This window comes from Pseudorasbora parva, chromosome 8 (genome assembly GCF_024679245.1).
Source record: "Pseudorasbora parva isolate DD20220531a chromosome 8, ASM2467924v1, whole genome shotgun sequence".
NCBI lineage: Eukaryota > Metazoa > Chordata > Actinopteri > Cypriniformes > Gobionidae > Pseudorasbora > Pseudorasbora parva.
The window spans coordinates 7,778,275-7,799,820 of record NC_090179.1 but is presented as its reverse complement, the minus strand read 5'-3'; the positions used below and the strand labels follow the sequence as shown (position 1 = coordinate 7,799,820).

Here is a 21,546-nt window from a genome sequence, read left to right as displayed (position 1 = left end):
CTCTACCCTCTTCTTGAAAAGGATGGAGCAGCAGTTTATTTGCATTCAAAGGGACAACCAAATAGGGGCAAATTTGACTAGCAAACATTGTGGGGTATTTTGAGCTGAAATCTCACAGCCACATTCTGGGAACACCAGTGATTTATAGTACATCTTGTGAATAAAGGATAGTATTTCTCCTTTATTACAAAACATAAAATGCTCAGAAAAAAAAGATGGATACCTGACATACATAATGTCTAGAGCATTATGGGCTGATCTAGTTACGGAATCGAAGTCCAAAACAAAACAAATGGAGGCATGACATCCACTAACAACTGGAATTTGCATTTACTATGGTCATAGACCTAGGGGTTTTGCATCCTGTTGAGTAACAGGAGGTAATTTGGATGGCCATTCTGGGAGAGGGCACACCCTCTGCAGTAGTCAAAGTATCGCTGAACTCTTAGGGTGCTTTCACATCTCTAGTTCAGTTCATTTGGTCCGAACCAAGGGCAAACAATTATACATTATTGCATTTTTCAGCTTTTTTGGTTCCTTTTCACACCACACAGATTGCTTTGGTCTGAACCAGTTGAAACGAACCAAAAAGCAGGCACGTGACGGCATCCACATCACTCATTGGCCATGGTGTATTTCCTAAGCTGCTTTTCGATTGGTCAGAATTTACGTGTGGAAAAATTCCAACAGAAGAGGCAAGGCCAGGAAACTATAATAACACTATGGAGAGACGACTGCGCGGGCCAGTTTTGTCCCTGGCCATAATCTACTACACTGTGTGTATTTACCACAGTATGCAAACAATACATTTCTATAATGAAGCGCAACGTGAAAACAACATTCTAATGCACTGCAGACGGCGAGCGCGCATCACTCGTCACTTCAAGCGGAGGCATGCATTAACTATTCTTAACTGACATGCTCATCTTCCCGAAAATATTGCCAACAATCTATCAGTTAATAATGTCATGCCCACAATGTCAGCACAGCTAGCTATGGCAGCTGGTTTAGTCCAAAAATGATCAGTAGTTTTGCAGTTGGTTCTGTTCGAGGTTGGATCACGTTCTCACCACAAACAAACTGCTCCAGAGTTCGTTTGAAAGCGTCCTCTTCAAGGAGGTCTCGGTACGCTTGTTTGGTCCGCTTTTGGTGCGCACCCGAGTGTGATTGCTGCTTTCACACCTGACCAAACAAACCGCACCAAAGAGGGAAACGAACTCTAGTACTACTAAACTAAATGAGGCAGGTGTGAAAGCACCCTTAAAACTATGATGGGGTCTAAATTGGATTAGGAGGGACAAAGGTGAAAAAGAAAATGCTGACAGCAAATAAGGCACCTAGAACAATAGTCACATAAACTGGGTTTTCAGATGATCTAAAACCAAATCCCAGATAATTTGCTTCTTTAAGCCACATAAACAAATTTCATTGAAATTATGATAAAGAACTTAAGCAAGTTATGGTGTTTATATTTCTTGGAGTTTTATTTAATGAAATGCTTACACAGAGACAAAACTAAAAAAAAATGAAAAGGAAATGCAAGAAAATCTAAAATATCTTGCCTGACGAGATTGGGGAGCAACAATGCCATTGCGGAATATATACTGAGCCCTTATGAGATCAACTTTTGATTATGGTAGATTATGTCAGCAGCTGAAACTAATCTTTTTTTTTAATCTAAAAAAAAAAAAAAGATGTAAATAATTACTTCTTGTTTTGATTTATATCTCAAAGGTCTCCACCTTTTAATGTTTATTTTTTAATTTGTTGCATTTTTAAACACTTTGTTTGGCTGTTTTACATTGTGACCTTATACTGAGGACAGGTTAGAATACGTGTTTCCAAGTAAAGAGTCTGATTTTAAAATGGTACTGAATAAATTATTTTAAATGTAAGCAATGAATGTCCTGAGTATACAAATTTCCTTTAGATGTAACTTTTTAAGTATTTTTAATGTTGATATTCTTACTTTTTAACATAAACAGGGCTTTTGTGTTTGGGACATGTTGCCCCTTATCTCAAGAATTAGTGAAAGTTAAAAAGTACAAAAGGAATGTGCTTACATTGCAATCAACTAGAATCTGTCCAACATGCGATGATGGATTGTTATGCCTATGAAAATGAAAGAAAGCAAATAAAGTAAAAATTTTAATGTGAAAAATAAACTTCAATTTTTTAAAAAAAATCATCCTTGAGCAGCATTGAGGAAAACACTGTAATAACTGATGGAGCAGGTATAAAACGTTATGGTTAATTATCATTATTTATTAATTTATTATTTATTAGGCTGCTAATTTTCCTTTCCCCCCTCATACCGACAAATCTTCTTATCCATGCACACTCCTGTTCATTAGGTGGCGGTCAAGCACCAATACGCTGGTTAGCCAACCGTCAAGAAAACCTAAGAAGAAGAAGAAATTGAAAACGAAGGACAACACGAAAACAACAAAGAAATGCTTACGGAAATAGTGTCGTTTTTTTGCGTTTTCATATCTAAAAACGATTACCGTATCCGTTCATACGTAAAGAGTTTTAACAGTTCAATGCCAATTCAGAGGATAAGTGCCTTCTGAACAGTGATCCGCTTTCTTTTTCAACCAATCGAAAGTTATATGGATGTTTATGATTTGATGTATAGATGATAAAAGAGGAACGTCATGGCCATAGCGCACGCCGCCACCGAGTATGTGTTCTCGGATTTCGTGCTCAAGGATCCCGCGTCGGAAAACAAGTATAAAGGCATCCGCCTGGAGCTGGCTCTGGATAAGATAGTCACCTGTGTCGCCGTTGGTCTGCCTCTTCTTCTCATCTCTCTAGCCTTCGCTCAGGAAGTGTCTGTCGGTATGTGATTTTCTCACACTCACCATCAGAGATCTCATGTAGTCAAGACAAGTCATGTGTTGCCCGTCTGACATAAACTTTTTTTAAAGATGCTGATCTACTGAGCTGCTTTTTGTTTTTGTAATATTGTATCCTATGCTTTTGTTTTATACAATATTCACAGTGTTAAATACATTAGCCTAAGCTGCTGGCATATAGCTCTAGAGGCGAAATAACTCAATGACAGGTCAGTTTACATAAATGGTAAACCCCATTCCTGAGGGGTTTTCCAGAAAGCAGGTGAACACACACACATGTCTGGTTCACTATCTTTGTGGGGACTCTCCATAGACGTAATGGTTTTTATACCTTACAAACCGTATTTTCTATCCCCCTAAACTGCCCCTAAACCTACCAATCACAGAAACATTCTGCATTTTTACATAATTCCCACAATGTAGGTAATCTCAGATTTTACTATCCTTATGGGGACATTTGGTCCCCCCCCCCACACACACACTTATAATAAAATAAAGCAATGCTTATTGTATTTTATCTCACAAAACTTACATTTTCTCATCTCGCACATCTGCATCCAGCCACTGAATGTAAGATTGAGCTGCACGCAGTTAAGCTGCACGCATGAGTCTTGGAGATTATAAAAATGAATCTAGGAATGATTGGATAGTTGGATTTCAAGTCAGATGGGGTCGAGGCAACAAAAATAATGTTGGTACAAATAATTTTATGGATGGAAACTGTAATATTATTGCTGAAATGGTAATTATTTATAAGTTACTGAAAAAAGTAATATGCGTTGCTACCAACGCATTGAGCTCCTGCTTATAATGCATCAAATACATTTCACACACACGCGCACACACACACACACACACACACACACACACACACACACACACACACAGTCTTCATCAACTGTAAAATTATCTTTTTTTCTAGGTACACAGATTAGTTGTTTTTCCCCTACAAAATTCTCGTGGCGTCAGGCTGGTTATGTGGACTCGTACTGTTGGGCGGCAGTGCAAACACAGGACACTGGAGGCCTGCCACTTTGGCTGCATAAGGTAAAGCCATAAAAACATGTTCTCACACTTTTTACTAATTTGTCCTTAGTGTTGTAGTCTAGGGCTGTCACGATTACTTGATTAATCCTACACTACCTGTGGAGAGTAATCAGTAAAATTCTGTTAGTGATGCAATTCCACGGACATGCATGAGAATTAGATACTTGCATTATTAGAAGGGATCAAAATCACGATATGACTTAGTGTGATTGTCAAATCACAAAGGCTGTGATTCAGTTAAAATATGTGCTGCGTGTTTCAGAGTGAAGTGCAGCACAGTGTTTATTGTACATCTTAGTACAGCTGTGCCTTAGAAAATGAAACTTTCAACTAGTGAGAAGCTTATTATAAACCTATTGCCAACAAAGAAGAAATTGGATTTGCCATCAAAATAAAGGCTTGATTGTTTAACTTTTGAAAATGAGGAAGTTATTTTAGTAACACTTTAATTTAGTGGTTCCCATTAGACATTCTGTTGACTTTGAGTTGGTCAACTAACTTTCATTCATGTATTAGAGTATTATTAGACTGTCTTCAATAAACATTTTACTTCGATGCTCCCACAGCAGTCATTCTACTGCCTATAAGTAACTTTGCAAGTGCATGTCAACTTATTCTACCCCTTACTCAACTATTTCTCTAATGAGTGTTAGTTAGGGGTGGGCGATATCTCAGTATTTAAAATATATTGAGATATTTTTTAAACTCGATATGGATTTTGACATATTGTATATATTGATATATTGTTAATATTTATTTCTGATTCCGCCACTTTGCTTGTTTGCCTTCTCTGTGCTGTGCTCACGCCTCCCGCCTTGTTGCTTTTGTTCCCCCTCACCTCGCGTGTTGCCTCATTGAACACAGCGGTGTCCGCAACCAGGTTAGGATTAGTTATCATGTTGTCAAGCGCGTGTGTTGTTCAAGACTCAGTTTTGAGACCATGATTTTCCTTCTAACACAACTTGCTTGCTAAAATTCATAAAGAAATATTAATGTTCATCAGAGTTCAAATCGCAAGTTTCACCCACAGTCTTGACACTATTGGTGCGAGACACGGTCGCAGTCATGTCAGTTTATGATTTGTGTCTAACTGATCGCATGGTTTTCGGTTAAAATGTCAAAATGATCGCATATTATTTGAAAACATTTAAAAATAATTGCAATGTCATCATTATTATTATTATTTTGTCAGCTTTATCACTGGATTATGATGAATAGGTCTATTCATGTTTTAACCAAGAGGGAAATATGAGACACCCCGTGTGTCCAATGAGACACAGTGCTCTTTTTGAAGTTGTACTGACCTTCTGACATTCATATTTCGTTCTGTAACTGGAAAAGAAGTGAATATGATGAGCGCTCAGTCACGCTTTGGTAAAGTGTGCGACAGCTAGGCCTACTGTTTGAATTTTGATACAAATTTAACAGGAAGTGGTGTTATGACAAAATCAGTTTATTTATATCTGTCATGCCCCCCATCTTTCTGCAGAATGCTTATTGTTTACTTCAACTTTAAAAAAAGTCTTTGATTCATCTTTTGAAAGTATGAAATGAATGAAAAGAAGGCTATATGTATTATTTATTTTCTTTAACAGATAAATTATTATTATTTATTTAATCGGGAGCTTTTTTTTAAATGTCGCAAAAGCACTTTTTTTCCCTACATGAACTGACTACCTGTTTGCACTTCAATAAAAAAAAAAAAGAATTTGTGATATTTGGCATATTTGTTTTTGGTGTAGTTTTTAGGGGGTTCTTTTTCCTGTAAAGATATCGAGATATATATTGTATATCGAGATATATTTTTTGCTCCATATCGCCCAGCCCTAGTGTGAGTTGACACATTACTTATAGTCAACACATTATTTGTGTCTACTTGTGTTACTATCCTTTGGCTAGCGTTACATTTACAGGTCCTTCTCAAAAAATTAGCAAATTGTGAAGTTCATTATTTTCCATAATGTAATGATAAAAATTAAACTTTCATATATTTTAGATTCCAACTGAAATATTTCAGGTCTTTTATTGTTTTAATACTGATGATTTTGGCATACAGCTCATGAAAACCCCAAATTCCTATCTCAAAAAATTAGCATATTTCATCCGACCAATAAAAGAAAAGTGTTTTTAAATACAAAAAAAGTCAACCTTCAAATAATTATGTTCAGTTATGCACTCAATACTTGGTCAGGAATCCTTTTGCAGAAATGACTGCTTCAATGCGGCGTGGCATGGAGGCGATCAGCCTGTGGCACTGCTGAGGTGTTATGGAGGCCCAGGATGCTTCGATGGCGGCCTTAAGCTCATCCAGAGTGTTGGGTCTTGTGTCTCTCAACTTTCTCTTCACAATATCCCACAGATTCTCTATGGGGTTCAGGTCAGGAGAGTTGGCAGGCCAATTGAGCACAGTAATACCATGGTCAGTAAACCATTTACCAGTGGTTTTGGCACTGTGGGCAGGTGCCAGGTCGTGCTGAAAAAACAATTCTTCATCTCCATAAAGCTTTTCAGCAGATGGAAGCATGAAGTGCTCCAAAATCTCCTGATAGCTTGCTGCATTGACCCTGCCCTTGATAAAACACAGTGGACCAACACCAGCAGCTGACATGGCACCCCAGACCATCACTGACTGTGGATACTTGACACTGGACTTCAGGCATTTTGGCATTTCCTTCTCCCCAGTCTTCCTCCAGACTCTGGCACCTTGATTTCCGAATGACATGCAAAATTTGCTTTCATCCGAAAAAAGTACTTTGGACCACTGAGCAACAGTCCAGTGCTGCTTCTCTGTAGCCCAAAAGTGGCTTGACCTGGGGAATTCGGCACCTGTAGCCCATTTCCTGCTCACGCCTGTGCATGGTGGCTCTGGATGTTTCTACTCCAGACTCAGTCCACTGCTTCCGCAGGTCCCCCAAGGTCTGGAATCGGTCCTTCTCCACAATCTTCGTCAGGGTCCGGTCACCTCTTCTCGTTGTGCAGCGTTTTTTGCCACACTTTTTCCTTCCCACAGACTTCCCACAGAGGTGCCTTGATACAGCACTCTGGGAACAGCCTATTCATTCAGAAATTTCTTTCTGTGTCTTACCCTCTCGCTTGAGGGTGTCAATGATGGCCTTCTGGACAGCAGTCAGGTCGGCAGTCTTACCCATGATTGCAGTTTTGAGTAATGAGGCTGGGAGTTTTTAAAAGGAATCTTTTGCAGGTGTTTAGAGTGAATTAGTTGATTCAGATTATTAGGTTAATAGCTCGTTTAGAGAACCTTTTCATGATATGCAATTTTTTTGAGATGTTCATGAGCTGTATGGCAAAATCATCAGTATTAAAACAATAAAAGGCCTGAAATATTTCAGTTGAACCCCTTTCACACTGCACGTTGGACCCGCAATATTCCCGGAACATGGCCAGGTCGGAACATTGCCGGGTCGCGTCCTAGAATTGATTACCGAATTTAACCCAGGTCGGGGACCTAGTAACATTGCGGGATTCGACCCGGGACGAGCACTGTGTAAACAAAAGCCAAAACTAATGCAGCAACGTGTACGTAGTTATCGTGCGACTCCTAGAGCTTGTTTTTTCAATAATACAACCCTGCAGTGCCAGAAGAGCTAGTCGGTGTTTTAAACGCAGAGAGTGTTCGTATACAAAATAAACTCAAATTAAACAAGCAGAAATGTGCCCAAACTGGACACAAGTCGAGATCACGGAGCTCCTACTATCCACGCTGAAGCTGAGATCGCTCGGCGTTATACGTCACATCAGGATGTCACCAACTCGATCCGGGACCGTTACGGGTTGTGTGTGAAAGCGCACATATTACGGTATTTCGCTGGCAGTGTGAATGGACCAAATCTAGCGGCCCGGGAACAAATGCCGGGTTGCATTATCCGTGTATTTTCCGGAATCGCAGTGTGAAAGGGCTTTTGGAGTAGCCTAGAAATCTAGACGCACTCTAGCGGCAGCAAATTTAATTTGCCCGCAAGTGTGGTCTAGCAACTCTCAATTCCTATCTGAGTTGTATTCCTCAGAATCTGGACGGCCCAATCACATCGTGTAGGTAGGCTATAGAGTCGGCGGGCAGGGCCATAATGACGACGGCCGAGTTGCGTTTGCGTGCTTCTAGTAGTAACACAGTCTTCTAGTAAACACAGAAACTGTCGAACGGCGGCGGTCTCTCGAATCAGCTCTGCCCGCGACTCTGGAAGACTTGGAGTTAAGCTTTCCTCTGAGAAAAGAACAAAGAGCGGCACTGAAGTCATTCTTAAAAAGGGAAGATGTGTTCGGAGTTTAGCCGACCGGATACGGCGAATGTTTAATCAGTCAGCGAGCTCCCCTTCACCGTCGTTGCTCCGGTTGGTGTACTGCTATCCTATCGCGTGCAGAGGGAGTTTGAAAGACAACCGTTTATCCCGCCCCTCGGATTGAGCCCTGTCTATGGTGAGTTTCCAGACCAAACATCTTGATGTGGGTCTGGCTTGTCAGGCTACTTTTGGAGTGCAATGAATCTAAAATATATGAAAGTTTAATTTTTTATCTTTACATTATGGAAAATAATGAACTTTATCACAATATGCTAATTTATTGAGAAGGACCTGTACATCAGGGGTGGGGAACATTGATCCAGAAAGGCCACTGTCTTGCAGAGTTCAGCTCCAACCCTAAAAAAAAAACACTCACCTGCCTGTAACTTTAGTAATCCTGAAGACCTTGATTAGCTCCTGGAGCTAGTTGCATAAACTTAGCCTCTTTGTTAAAGGGTTAGTTCACCCAAAAATGAAATTGATGTCATTAATGACTCAGCCTAATGTCGTTCCTCACCCATAAGACAGTCATTCATCTTCACACACAGTTTAAGATATTTTATATTTTAGTCCAAGTGCATATGCAGTCCATGCACACTATACTGTAGCACACTATAGCAGTTTGGATCACGTGTCAAAATGCCAAACTGCTGAAATCACGTGACATTGGCGATCCGAATCATTGATTCATTCACTGATTCATGGCCGTTTGAATCTTTATTTGAGGTTTGAAAACAAACGCAGAAGAGAAGACAATGTTGAATAAAGTCGTAGTTTTGTTATTTTTGTACCAAAATGTATTTTCGATGCTTCAAGAGATTCTAATGAACCCACTGATGTCACATATGGACTACTTTGATTATGTTTTTATTCCCTTTCTGGACATGGACAGTACAGCGTGCTTAGACTGCATATGCTCTGGGACTAAAATATAAAATATCTTAAACTGTGTTCCAAAGATGAACGGAGGTCTTACGGGTGTGAAACGACATAAGGGTCATTAATGACATCAATTTCATTTTTGGGTGAACTAACCCTTTAAGACTGTGTCTTAAGCCCCACTTGCATGGGACTAGTATTATCTGGGGACCTCTGGTGATTTGTAATAATTGCAGAGAATGTCTGTGATCTTAATCCCGTGTGAATCGGCCATGTCTGTAATTTGTAACGTAAAAATTCCCCCGCAAATTACCTACCATATTTCGCCGAACACTGAGGTCCTGTGATAATAGTAGTCCCGTGCGAATCTACATCTCTGTGATTTGGACAGGATTAGGCAGATCATATATCATTTTTGCACATTTTTTTTCTTCCTGTGAGCATTTCTATCTTTATCTTTCACGAAGAATAAAGTCTGCATTCATAATGCGCACCGTTATGAATTCCTGTGCAGCCGCACGGATTATACTTTCACTTTAGAATGAGTATATCAATTTGGGAGTAAACTGATTGAATGGTGTGTTTAATAATAACATCAATACTGCTCTTAATGAAAAACATAACAGAACAGTACAATGACAAGCTTGTTTAAATAGGTGCTTTTACATTTAGTTTTGAAACTGAATCTTCCGCCGTATATTGTCAGCTTCTCACTCGGGAGAAATGAAATCTGATTCTTGCCACTGGTCTGAGCTCAGTTCATGGCGTCTGTTCACTAACTGAACGAAATTATGTTTATTTATTACTATAAAATAATCAAAACAATATTGATGCCTGTTTATGATTTCATACAGCTATATCTATAACGAAGTCTTGACATTATATCTGGGAGAAGTCAGTAAATTCAAGAAAAAACACAGGCTTTGCTTATCCCGTGCGAATGTGCAACGCAAAACTCAGATGTGGGGGAGTCATTTATGTAACTCACTTTAAAAATGTAGGACCAGTCTTAAAGAAAAAAATGAATGACTTGCTTTTAAGACTAGTTTAAGTGGTTTATGCAACTGCCCCCGGGTGTGTTTAATAAGGGTTTGAGCTAAACTCTGCAAGAGAGTGGCCCTTCTTGATCAATGTTCCCCACCCCTGATTTACATGATTACATTTGCATGCTCTTATTCATGCAAATGCTTTTAAACCATTCAAACTCGACAAGACAGAAGAGAATCAAGTTCTCTTTCACACTTGAATGAACAATAACACAGTTGTCAATGTAACACAATGTCCCCTTTTCTAATGAGAGCAGTCTTATATGAGTCAAATCAAGGTTTCCGCGGGGTCATAAAAAGTAATAAATTTAACAATAAGAATTTAAGGCTATAAAAAGTCATAAAAACGTCCTGATTTTACATACAAGGTCATAAAAACAAATGTAAGGCCTAAAAAGTCTTAAATTGCCTGAAGCATTGCGTTCTAGGTCTTAAATGAGTCAAATGAACATGTCAAATACTTCACGATCTTAAAGTGGATGCAGTTAAAAATTATGTCTGTCATTAAAGTTGTTCAAAGATAACAGAGTAAATTGTAATAATTTTAATACGTTTTAATCTATGTTAAATTCATAAATGATGCAGTTAAGACTGTAAAGTGTTTGATAACTTTATTCCATTTCTGTTAGACAGGAAGGCCACAGGTAAAGACATTTATTATAATTTTTGAATATGAAGATTGTTCTAAATTCTTTTAAAATAAAAGTTGTTTTTTTAAGCCTAATAAATGTCAAATAAAATGTTATAGTAGAGTAGACAGTGATACTGGCCTTCATATATATATATATATATATATATATATATATATATATATATATATATATATATATATAATATATATATACACACACACAGACACACACACACACACACACACACACACACACACACTCACACAGTGGGTACGGAAAGTATTCAGACCCCCTTAATTTTTTCTCTCTTTGTTACAAATCAAAATTGCTTAAATTGTTTAAGTTCTTTTTTTTAATATAATGTTCACACAGCACTCCATATTGACAGAAAAACACAGAATTGTTGATATTTTTGCTGATTTATATATTTAGGGCCGGGACTCTATTCAAAAAATTAATCTAATTAATTAGAGGCTTTGTAATTAATTAATCGAAATTAATCACATTTTAATTGCATTTAAATATTTGACCTGAGAACAATGAGAAGTAATTTTTCACATGTATTTTTAGTATACCATTGAATAATGACTGAATACATAAGCTTAATCAACAAAATATTGTTTATTTATTTCAGTCCAGCAGACCAGTGCAATGTTTGCCATTAAGTGTAGCAAAAGCGTATTTGTGATATTTGAGGCTCGATGTGCTGCGGTGATACGCGAATTCCTTGTTGTATAGCTTTCACACAACCATGCTCTTGACGACGCTTCCATCCTTTCGTTTTTTAAAACAAAATTTCCCATCCACGGGGCCAAGCAAAGCAGTCTCATCAGCTTCTTCGTTCATGTTCACTCATGCCCTGCATCTCAATCAGCTCCCTAGTTCAGTAGTCAGGGCACTGATCAGGACATAAGTCAATGGGCTGACTCCCTGATCAGTGCCCTGCCTACTGAACTAGGGAGCTGATTGAGACGCACCCATGGTTTGTTGTTGTCGTGACTCCGGAGCGAGCGCTAGTTGGTGTTCCAGTATAATCGGTCCGTCGAAAAACGCTCCGCGGTGCAAAAATAAGTGTGGTTAATTTATTTTTTATTTTTTTGCGTAATTAATTAACGCGTTAAAGTCACGTAATTAATTAATCTTAATTAACACGTTAAGGTCCCGGCCCTTATGTATATATATATATATATATATATACACACATTAATTTGGAGAGTAATTGAAATTATTTTAAAAAAGTATTCACCATTAGTCATGATTAATTACAGGAAATTCTAAGATTAATTTGTTACTTAATTTTTTTTAACGATTGACAGCACTAGAAAGTACACATTTAAAATGTGTGAATACATCAATATGTTTCTAATTATAAGAATAGTTGTTCATCACAATTTCAAAATAAAAGTCCAACCTTTGCTAACTCTTAGCTTAATCCATATTTGTACTGATAGTTTGATTTCTACATGTTTGAAATTATAGTAACTATTTCTAGCATCAAGGGGATGAAGTGGCCAAATGGAATTCAATTTTGCTTGGTCAACATTAAATTCAGTATATAACAACAACAATCGATAGGCCACTCTCTACAGGTTAAATTCGTTCTCATAACAGCAGTCAAGACCACCTAAACCGAGAAAAAAACACGATGGCCCTCATTTATCAAAAGTGCGTACACCAAATTTCCAGCGTACACCTTGCGTACACCCAAACCCACGGTGACTTTGAGATTTATCAATATGGACGTTGGCGTACGGCACGCTCAAATCCTACGCCAGCTCAGGAGGTGGTGTACGCACGTTTGAGTTAGTGTGAAAATGCGCAGAACAACAATTCCTAACACCACAAAACGCACTGACAAGATATGCTGTATTATGACCCACTGTTAAAAACCACAACAACAACATTCAGTGTTTATTTTTGTGCAACATGAACGTCAATGTTTAATTTGTGTGACTTTACCAAAGCATTTGATTTGTAGGCATATGTATTCCTCCAGTCGCGAGCCTGTGCGCTTTATCTGACGTTTCAGGCCCGTCTGGCCCGGCAGCTGCGCACGGACTGGGACTAAAATAATTCAGACTGACAAAATAATAAAAATGACCTTCTTCTTTTAAATAATAATAAAATCAATAAAAACGACATTCTTCTTCTGAATAACAAGCGTCATTAATCATAATAATAAGAATAAGAATCTTACAAATTGTCATGTAATTATTAATGTGGATGAATCTTACTCCACATCACATCATCATCACTATTGTACACCCCAATACATGTGCCGTGATACGAAATTAAATGCTAATTGTTTCAAAACGTGCTGTAAAATAATGCATTGTGATGGTAATTTAAACTGCTGGAGTGCGCTTCTCAACCTCCTAAGAGTATTCGTAATTTGGGTCCATATTTTGTTTTTGTAGGTGCCTTTAATCCCACTCTTTAAACTCCCAAATAAAACAATTTCGTTTTTTTTTTGTTTTTTTTTTCACTTCCCTGATGGTCTCGATGAGCGTGTCTCAATCATCTCACTAGTTCAGTAGTCAGGGCACTGATTAGGGAGTCAGCCCGTTGACTTATGTCCTAATCACTGCCCTGACTAGTGGACTAGTGAGATGATTGAGCGCGCCCGATCTCCACGTCGGAGAAGTTTTGCTTCTTTGCCGTCTTTTGTTTGTCCATGACGTAAAATGAGGGCGTGGGAGAGGCGGAGACTTGAATATATAGGGGCGTGTTATTCTAATGACGATCGTTTTCAGCTGCCACATTTATGAAGGGCAAGTATTGCGTACACCTGGATTGCAGAGGTACGCACAGTTTCATAAATCAGGCGGTGAGAGGAGTGTAAGCATAATCTTACGCCAACATATACACCAGTTTCTACGCAAGATTGATAAATGAGGGCCAGTGTATCTAAATCAAAGCTTTGAGAGGTTTGACACAGTGTTCAAGCTACACGCGATGAAACACGATAAAAGGTTTCTTTTCCATGTTAATTGCAGCCACAACGGCGACGCAATGATTCTATTTCAGAAACAGTTTCTATTTCTGCAACGTCATGGCTAGATTGACAACACAAAACATGGCAATGATAATCTCAGATGGTGTTTGTGTGCTTTATTTAATGCTAAAAGCATGTAGCAAGACTTTGAATATCATTTAGTGCTCCTAGCTTTGTAACGTTGTCGTGCTAAAAGCAAGAACGGATAATTCATCTCAGATTTTGAAATTAAACATATGAAAAAGTGAGTGTGCCACCTAGAGGAGGCGATTTTGAATTGCTCTTACAGAGACGTGAGCTGTTTTGGATTTTTACTCTGCAGACTATCACCTATGTCAGGCAGGCTGCACACCTATTGATCTTGACATTGTTAGCCTCTTGTCTTTTTTACATCTCTTACACTGTACATTATTCTTAAAATATTTTAGTTTGTACAAGAATGCTGTAAAGGCTACAAAATAATTAATATTATTGAAATATTGTAAAGCGGTAATGTATACTACACTAATGAACGTAAAAAAACAACAACAATATGCATAGTAAATATTTAATAGCTCCATAACAGATTGTGAAATGTGCGTGTAACCTATTTAAAAAAGTGCAGATATGTAATTAGTTAGATTAGTAAAATAACAAAATAGTAAAATTGTCTCAACATACAGATGTCTAAATAGGCTTAAGAGACACAAGTTATACAATTCACAAAATTCACCTTCACTTCACCTCATAATAATAATGGTAACAGTTTTGTATGGGAAACATACTTACTGACTTTAGCCTCAATAAGCACTTAATTCTCCGCTTATTAACAGTAAAGTATCAATCAGGTTTTTGGTATTGGTTAGGTGTTTAACCCTTTAGAACACCTAAAGCAAAAAAGGGGCATTTTCAATTTTTTTTTTTTTTTTTTTTTTGACTGTAGAATTATAACAGAATGTGCTATCCTCAAGTGCAAGGTGTTTTTCAGAAGACAATTGGCTTCCAATAAATTACAGTTATTGACCCTCACTGTATGTGGTAAGTTTGAAAATAGAATTTAAATAGGCAAAAAATGCAAAAACGGGAATACATTTTACTGCTTTTTAGTGAGAAAAAATCAGAAACCCACTGAACGAAAGAATCTAACACTTTAAACTTGAAGAATAAATTATAATACATATATACAAGTCTTTGTGACATTGGGTTGCAGAGTTTTCACTCAGGAGCCTTTTCCTTTTCCCCACGGCCCCTCTGAGGTGGTGTTGTGGAGGGCCCGTTTGCTTTTGTATAAGCCACACTGGGAAAAAACAAAACAAGCTTGTATTACAAACTCACAATATATTTATAAATGTATTTTCCATTATAAAATAATACATTAAAGCAAAATTGTAAAAAAACAACATAAACACTTAGTTATAAATACAAACAAATAACAATGAAGTAATAATACACAATAATTACTTACGCACATGCCAACACATTCATGTACACATATCACACACATGTAAACACATGAACACAGGCAAACACATGAATGCCATGCATGCAAACACATGAACACATGAATGACATGCATGCAAACACATGAATGTAGTGCATGTAAACACATGAACGGACACATGCAACGCATACACGCGTGTACACACACACACATTATGATGCATGAAACAGTGTTATTTTGAATCTATGCCTATTTCACCGACATTTCTCACAGTTTCAGCATAGAAAAGACAAGCTTCACTTACCAATCCATGTCTAGATCAAGAATAGCAACAAATGCCTCCTCAACCCCAAAACATTACCGTAATAAGCCATATATAGGCGGAAAGCGCAGGGAGCAATTTAAATTATTATGATAGTGCAATGGGTTGAAGAGTTACGGTAACTTCAATACAGCTTGGTTGGCTGTGTTGTCGACGACATGTTCGGTTTTAAAGGGTTAAGAATATGTTAATGCAGATTAAAGCATTAATATGTGCCAATATGCAAGCTAAATGCTCAAAAAAGAATGTTTTAGGATAAATGAGCCTCTAAAATGTAACCCCTCTCCCCTCTCTCTGCAGTTTTTCCCTTATATCCTGTTGATGGTGGCAGTATCAGTTTACATGCCAGCATTGTTTTGGCGGTTCACAGGAGCCCCTGTGCTTTCTTCTGATCTGACCTTTATAATGGAAGAACTGGACCGTTCCTACAACAGAGCCATCAAACTGGCTAAGTGCCTTCACACTGCAGCAAAACAGGAGTCACAGTCAGCCCGCATGGACTCATACAGGTGAAATGAACACGCAAGGTGCAGAGAAAATGCCTGGTGGTCCTTCTTGACATTTCAGGGTGGTTGGGTTTACACTGAGCTGTCACATGGCTTCACTCTGTCAGAGTTCTCAAGCATACACAAACTAACCTTCTATCAGCAACTTTCTATAACATGTTCACACTATATTTTACCATAATCTCTCACCTATCATTCCAATTCCCATTACATTACTGAAACACTTAAATACTGTGATGCTTTGTTTCTTCCTTTAGCTCTGTGATTGACCTAACCGAGAGCTGCTTTAAATATCCTCTGGTGGAACAATACTTGAGGACCAAACGCTTCTCTCGAGGATTACTGATCCGATACCTCCTCTGCCGCGCCATCACTTTCTTGGCCCTCATGTTAGCCTGCATCTACCTTTGCTATTACATCCGTCTCTCCATCACAGATGAGTTTCAGTGTGACATCCGGTCTGGTGTGGTTATCAACGACTCCTCAGTCCCTCCGGCCATGCAGTGCAAGCTAGTTGCCGTGGGCATCTTTCAGCTCCTGAGCTACATAAATCTCTGTGTGTATTTGCTGCTGTTGCCATTGTGCTTGTACGCCATGTTGGTTCCATTCAGAAGGACCATGGGGTTCTTGAAGCCTTATGAGATGCTACCCACAATAGGGGTAATGCAGTTTGGACAGGTGACCTGGGATGATCTTGCATTATATCTGCTGTTTCTGGAAGAGAACCTCAGTGAGCTGAAGAGTTTTAAGTGCCTAAAGGTGTGTTGATCAGGTTTTGCTCTATTTGCTGTGCAGACTCTGGGGAAAAAAACACGTCACCTACTGTATGGTATCTGTAATATTTTAAATGTGACAGATATTTTTGAATTGGTCTATTCATATCTGATTCATTTTAAAAAGCATTTTAAGTAATTTATTTCATATTATTATTTATGAAGTCATTCATAAGCCCTTCTACTGGGCTTTTCACACGGAGCGTGATTAAGCATTATGAATGTACGTAACAATAGATCTCTATAGAGCTATTCACACTGGGCATTATCAATTTCAGCCTGACAAGCACTTTATAAATATAGGCCCAGTGTGAAAGGGCCTCCATACTATCAGCCCTGATTGGTGGGTAGTAGCAGAACATCTGCATTTTTGAAACTTCAAATTGAGTTTAGCAGCAAAGATGTTACAACAGTTGACTTCAAACGCTTGACTGCAAGTAAAGCAGGTACAATTCTGCATCGTGCGCTGATGAATTAGGATTTTATTTTCTTGTAATCTTAAGGCACTTCATCCAATTACTATAAAAGCACCGTTCCTTAATTTACAGATTAATTATAGTATATTTTAATTTTAGTGCGAAGTGAATATAGTTAAGAAGTTATACCAAAGATTTAATACATTTTATTAATGCATTTGTTTAAATTTATATTGAAATTGCATTATTCTGGAAAATTAAAAGGATATTATTGAAGGTAACCAAAAAACAATTCTTATCTATTGTGTGACTGTCATAATGTATTTATTTTTTGTTTTCCAGAAATGTTTTGTAATATGTGTGCTCTATGTTTGCAGGTGTTAGAGTTATTAAAAGAAGATGGGGACGAGTCTTTTGACACCATGTTGCTGTTGCAGACACTAGGACAGGTTAAAACGGATGTGGTGGATGGCAGATTGCTAGAAAAGGAAAGGAAAATCTCCAGCACCAACAATGGTGACACAGAGATGAAAGGTATTGTGTGTTTGGTTACATTTATTCTTCGATTTACAGTGCATGTAAATTCACAGATTAAGACTTGAATTGTCTCTGAGATGCCTTTGATACCACAAAAGGAGCGTTCATTGGAAGTGTTTCTTATGTGCCAAAAAATAGGGATCACAAGGCATTTAAGAGGGCAGCTCATGCTAGTCACTTTTTCCCAGATTACATGCTATCCATCATGCTAAGTTGGATATCCAGTTTGTATGCTCTTTAGCTTCAAATCACACACTTCTAGAAAAACATATCTTAATATATCTTAATAAATGACATGTCAATTTATCAGGACTTTTAATCTTGTCAGGTTTATTGCTATGTATTATAGCAATTATTGATTTTTACACCATTTTAAGGGTTACTTTAAATGGAAAGCAGAAATGCAGTTAGTTGTGTATTCACTAAGTTATATTGTATATGCTACAGCATGCTGTGAGAGATGTAGCCAAAAATAATGTTGTTTCATTCATCTTTGAAACACAATTGAAGATATTTTAATGAAATCGGAGAGATTTTTGACCCTCCATTGACCTTTCACGCAACTTTAACTATGACTCAAAAAGTTCATAAAGAGACCGTAAAATGAATCCGAATTAATTAAGCGGTTTGGTCCACATTCATTGAAGAGACACGGTCACTTTATCAGATTTAATTTAGGCTTTACATTGACCTCTGAACCTTTGATGTAAACAAATATAAACTGTATATGTATCCATGTTGTTTCCCCAGAGTTTTCACCGCTGATGCAGGGGGAATGCTTGACAAAGCATGAAGATGAGAAGGTTGTGCGCCAGAGGGTGATCTAAATTGCCCGTTTTAAATATACGGTGACTGCTTGCATCATACTGAGGCTCCTAACTTCTGGAAAGAATAGAGGAATACAGTTTGGACAAAATAAGTTTTTTTTTTGTTTGTTTTTGTTTTAAAGAAAAGTCTTCTGCATAACTAACATGCAACGTCTGCAGTCATTCTGTTCTGGTTCTTGTTGTTGGGGTGATGTGCTAACTATTTTATATTACTTTAGTTTCCCACATTTGGTTTTATACTACCTTTAGCAGTAACATGTTCATTGCAGAACATGTATCTGGCATGTACAACTATTCTGTTACTACCACTGTAACAACAGTTTGGTAAAAATCTGGTAAAATTGATATACACTGCCAAGCCCACCCCAAAAGTTGCTGTGTGGATGCAAATGTTGTGAAGGTGCATACATTTTTTTGGTCAAGATCAAGAGTAATAACTACTGTAATAATGATCCAATCATGGACTCTTTAGCATTTTTCTAATTAAATTGAAACCGCTGCTTTTTTATTTGGCAGGCAGTGTATTTACGTGCACTCTCACACCGACACCTATAATTGCAATTCAAAATAATCTGTTGAATAACCTCAGTCTGAGGTAAAACATTTTGTTATACATTTCTGCCAAAAAATGTATACTGTCATTTTGGTAACCTTTCTAAAATCTTTTTTTTTTTTTATGCAATATTTGTATTATATTATGTGTCTGTCTCTCTGCTTTGGAAATAAAGTTGATTGATTTTTACACTAGTTTTGGAATTCATTATTTTACAGTTACTGTCATAAGTTAACATTCCTTTTAACAGAATCTTTTCACACTGAGCCGTACAATTATTATAAAACATTCACTGTAAAATCATACACAAAAATGTAAAGACTAAAAGAAAAAAAAGAAACAAAAAGCATAAGATTTATGTATTTAAATTAGATATACATTTTCAATGCATTTGGATTATTTTTACATACATAAATTAATAAACTTAATGTGATTCATATTTGTAAGTATACATAAATGAAACGGGTAAGATTTATGTAATTGTATTAATAAACTGAATGTGATTGATATATGTAATGTCAGTTATACTTAAATTATGTAAAAGCACACCGAAAAATGCTCATGTTAAATTAACACTTCCTAGGGTTCATGTGTTTGCTCACTACTGAGTTAAAGTGCCATTGAAGCAGTGTTGATGTAAATTACATAATTAAGTGATGATTGATCATTAGTGATGATAATAAGCAGAATCACTGAAGGACAGAGAAACACAAGAACTACAACTGACTTCAGCCACAGCTTTAGATGAAATCACCTGAAGATAAAAGAAGATATATAGAAGTAAAAGATAATAAAAATAAAAGAAGACATTAAATCTCTGAAGATCTCAGCAGAGGATTAAACAACTCCACCAACAGCATTATGTGGGATTACAAATTTATAAATTGTTATATCAAGGTTCCAATGTAATAGTATACTAACAGTTTGTTATGTACATAATGCTTTACAGTTTGGAGGTTTCAGGTTGACTACATTCTAAGGAGATCAAGCTAATCAGTCTTTTGTCTTTATGCACTTCCTGATCTATAAGCAACATTGTCAGAGTGATCACATTTGCATCTATTCGTCTGATTGGTACTGTTATGCTGATAGGATTTGGATTGGTGGTTTGATTGGCACTGTTATGCTGATAGGATTAGGACTGGTGACCTGGAAATGTATGGGGTGTGTCCCTTTTACCTAAACAACATGTGCATTCCTTTGTTTAGATTGTCTCCTCCTCTACTGTGTAAATCCCTCCCCCTGAAATGTGGATAAATTACAATGTATACTGTTTAGAATTAGACTTGGACGACCGCAGCCACAGACGGCACGTGTGTTTCTCAATAAAGAGGAACGCCTGCCCGAAAGATATACCCAAGCTCTCCTGGTCTTCACTTCTGAGTTTCCAACAGTTTTGGTGCCGTGACCCGGATAGAGATCCTCACCTGAATCCAGCTCAACAAAGATTCTGACTTTGTTCCAGACTGAATCCAGGTCAACAAAAATACTGACTTCGTTCCACCTGAATCCAGCTCAACAAAGATTCTGACCACATTCCAGACTGAATCCAGCTCAGCAAAGATTCTGACCACGTTCCAGACTGAATCCAGCTCAGCAAAGATTCTGACTTCGTTCCAGACTGAATCCAGCTCAGCAAAGATTCTGACTTTGTTCCAGACTGAATCCAGCTCAACAAAGATTCTGACTTCGTTCCAGACTGAATCCAGCTGAATTGTTCTGTACAACCAAGGGTTGGTGAGTCACTCTATCCAAAAGAACCATTAAGACCAGTACAAATTTGTTATCCTCTGCACAGCCAGAGAAGAGTTATCAGACAGCTGTAGGGTTTGATTAACTAAGTTATCCTCTAAAAAACGTGTTTTAGAGATGAAAGTTATCCTCTGTTTTCCAGGCAGGGAAGGTTAGCATCACAAGCTAATAGTTTGTAAGCCTCTGTTTCGGCAGGGAAGAATTGTTTATAAGCCTCTGTTTCAGGCAGGGAAGAATTGTTTATAAGCCTCTGTTTCAGGCAGGGAAGAATTGTTTATAAGCCTCTGTTTCGGCAGGGAAGAATTGTTTATAAGCCTCTGTTTCAAGCAGGGAAGAATTGTTTATAAGCCTCTGTTTCAGGCAGGGAAGAATTGTTTATAAGCCTCTGTTTCAAGCAGGGAAGAATTGTTTATAAGCCTCTGTTTCAGGCAGGGAAGAATTGTTTATAAGCCTCTGTTTCAAGCAGGGAAGAATTGTTTTGCCTCGGTTTCTCAGGCAGGGAAGAATTGGTTTGCCTCTGTTCCAGACAGGGAAGAATTAGCATCACCAGCTAATAGTTGTTCAGCCTCTGTTTTTCAGCAGGGAAGATTAGCATTGCAGGCTAATATTTGTGTTGTCCTCTGTTTTACCAAGGAAGGTTAACAGTAGTTGATCTATGTTAACAAGTATACCCTCTGTTAACTAG

At 37.7% G+C, this 21,546-nt stretch overlaps 1 protein-coding gene across 1 annotated transcript; it reads left to right on the top strand.

Moving 5' to 3' along the window:
• Positions 1 to 2,371: 2,371 nt before the first annotated feature.
• Positions 2,372 to 19,298, top strand: panx1a (pannexin 1a). Its single transcript, XM_067450028.1, has 6 exons — positions 2,372 to 2,841; positions 3,781 to 3,905; positions 15,798 to 16,006; positions 16,261 to 16,762; positions 17,570 to 17,726; positions 18,480 to 19,298. Exons 1-6 carry the CDS (start codon positions 2,658 to 2,660, stop codon positions 18,554 to 18,556), a joined length of 1,254 nt encoding a protein of 417 aa, XP_067306129.1. The 5' UTR covers positions 2,372 to 2,657; the 3' UTR covers positions 18,557 to 19,298.
• The last annotated feature ends 2,248 nt before the right edge of the window (positions 19,299 to 21,546 follow it).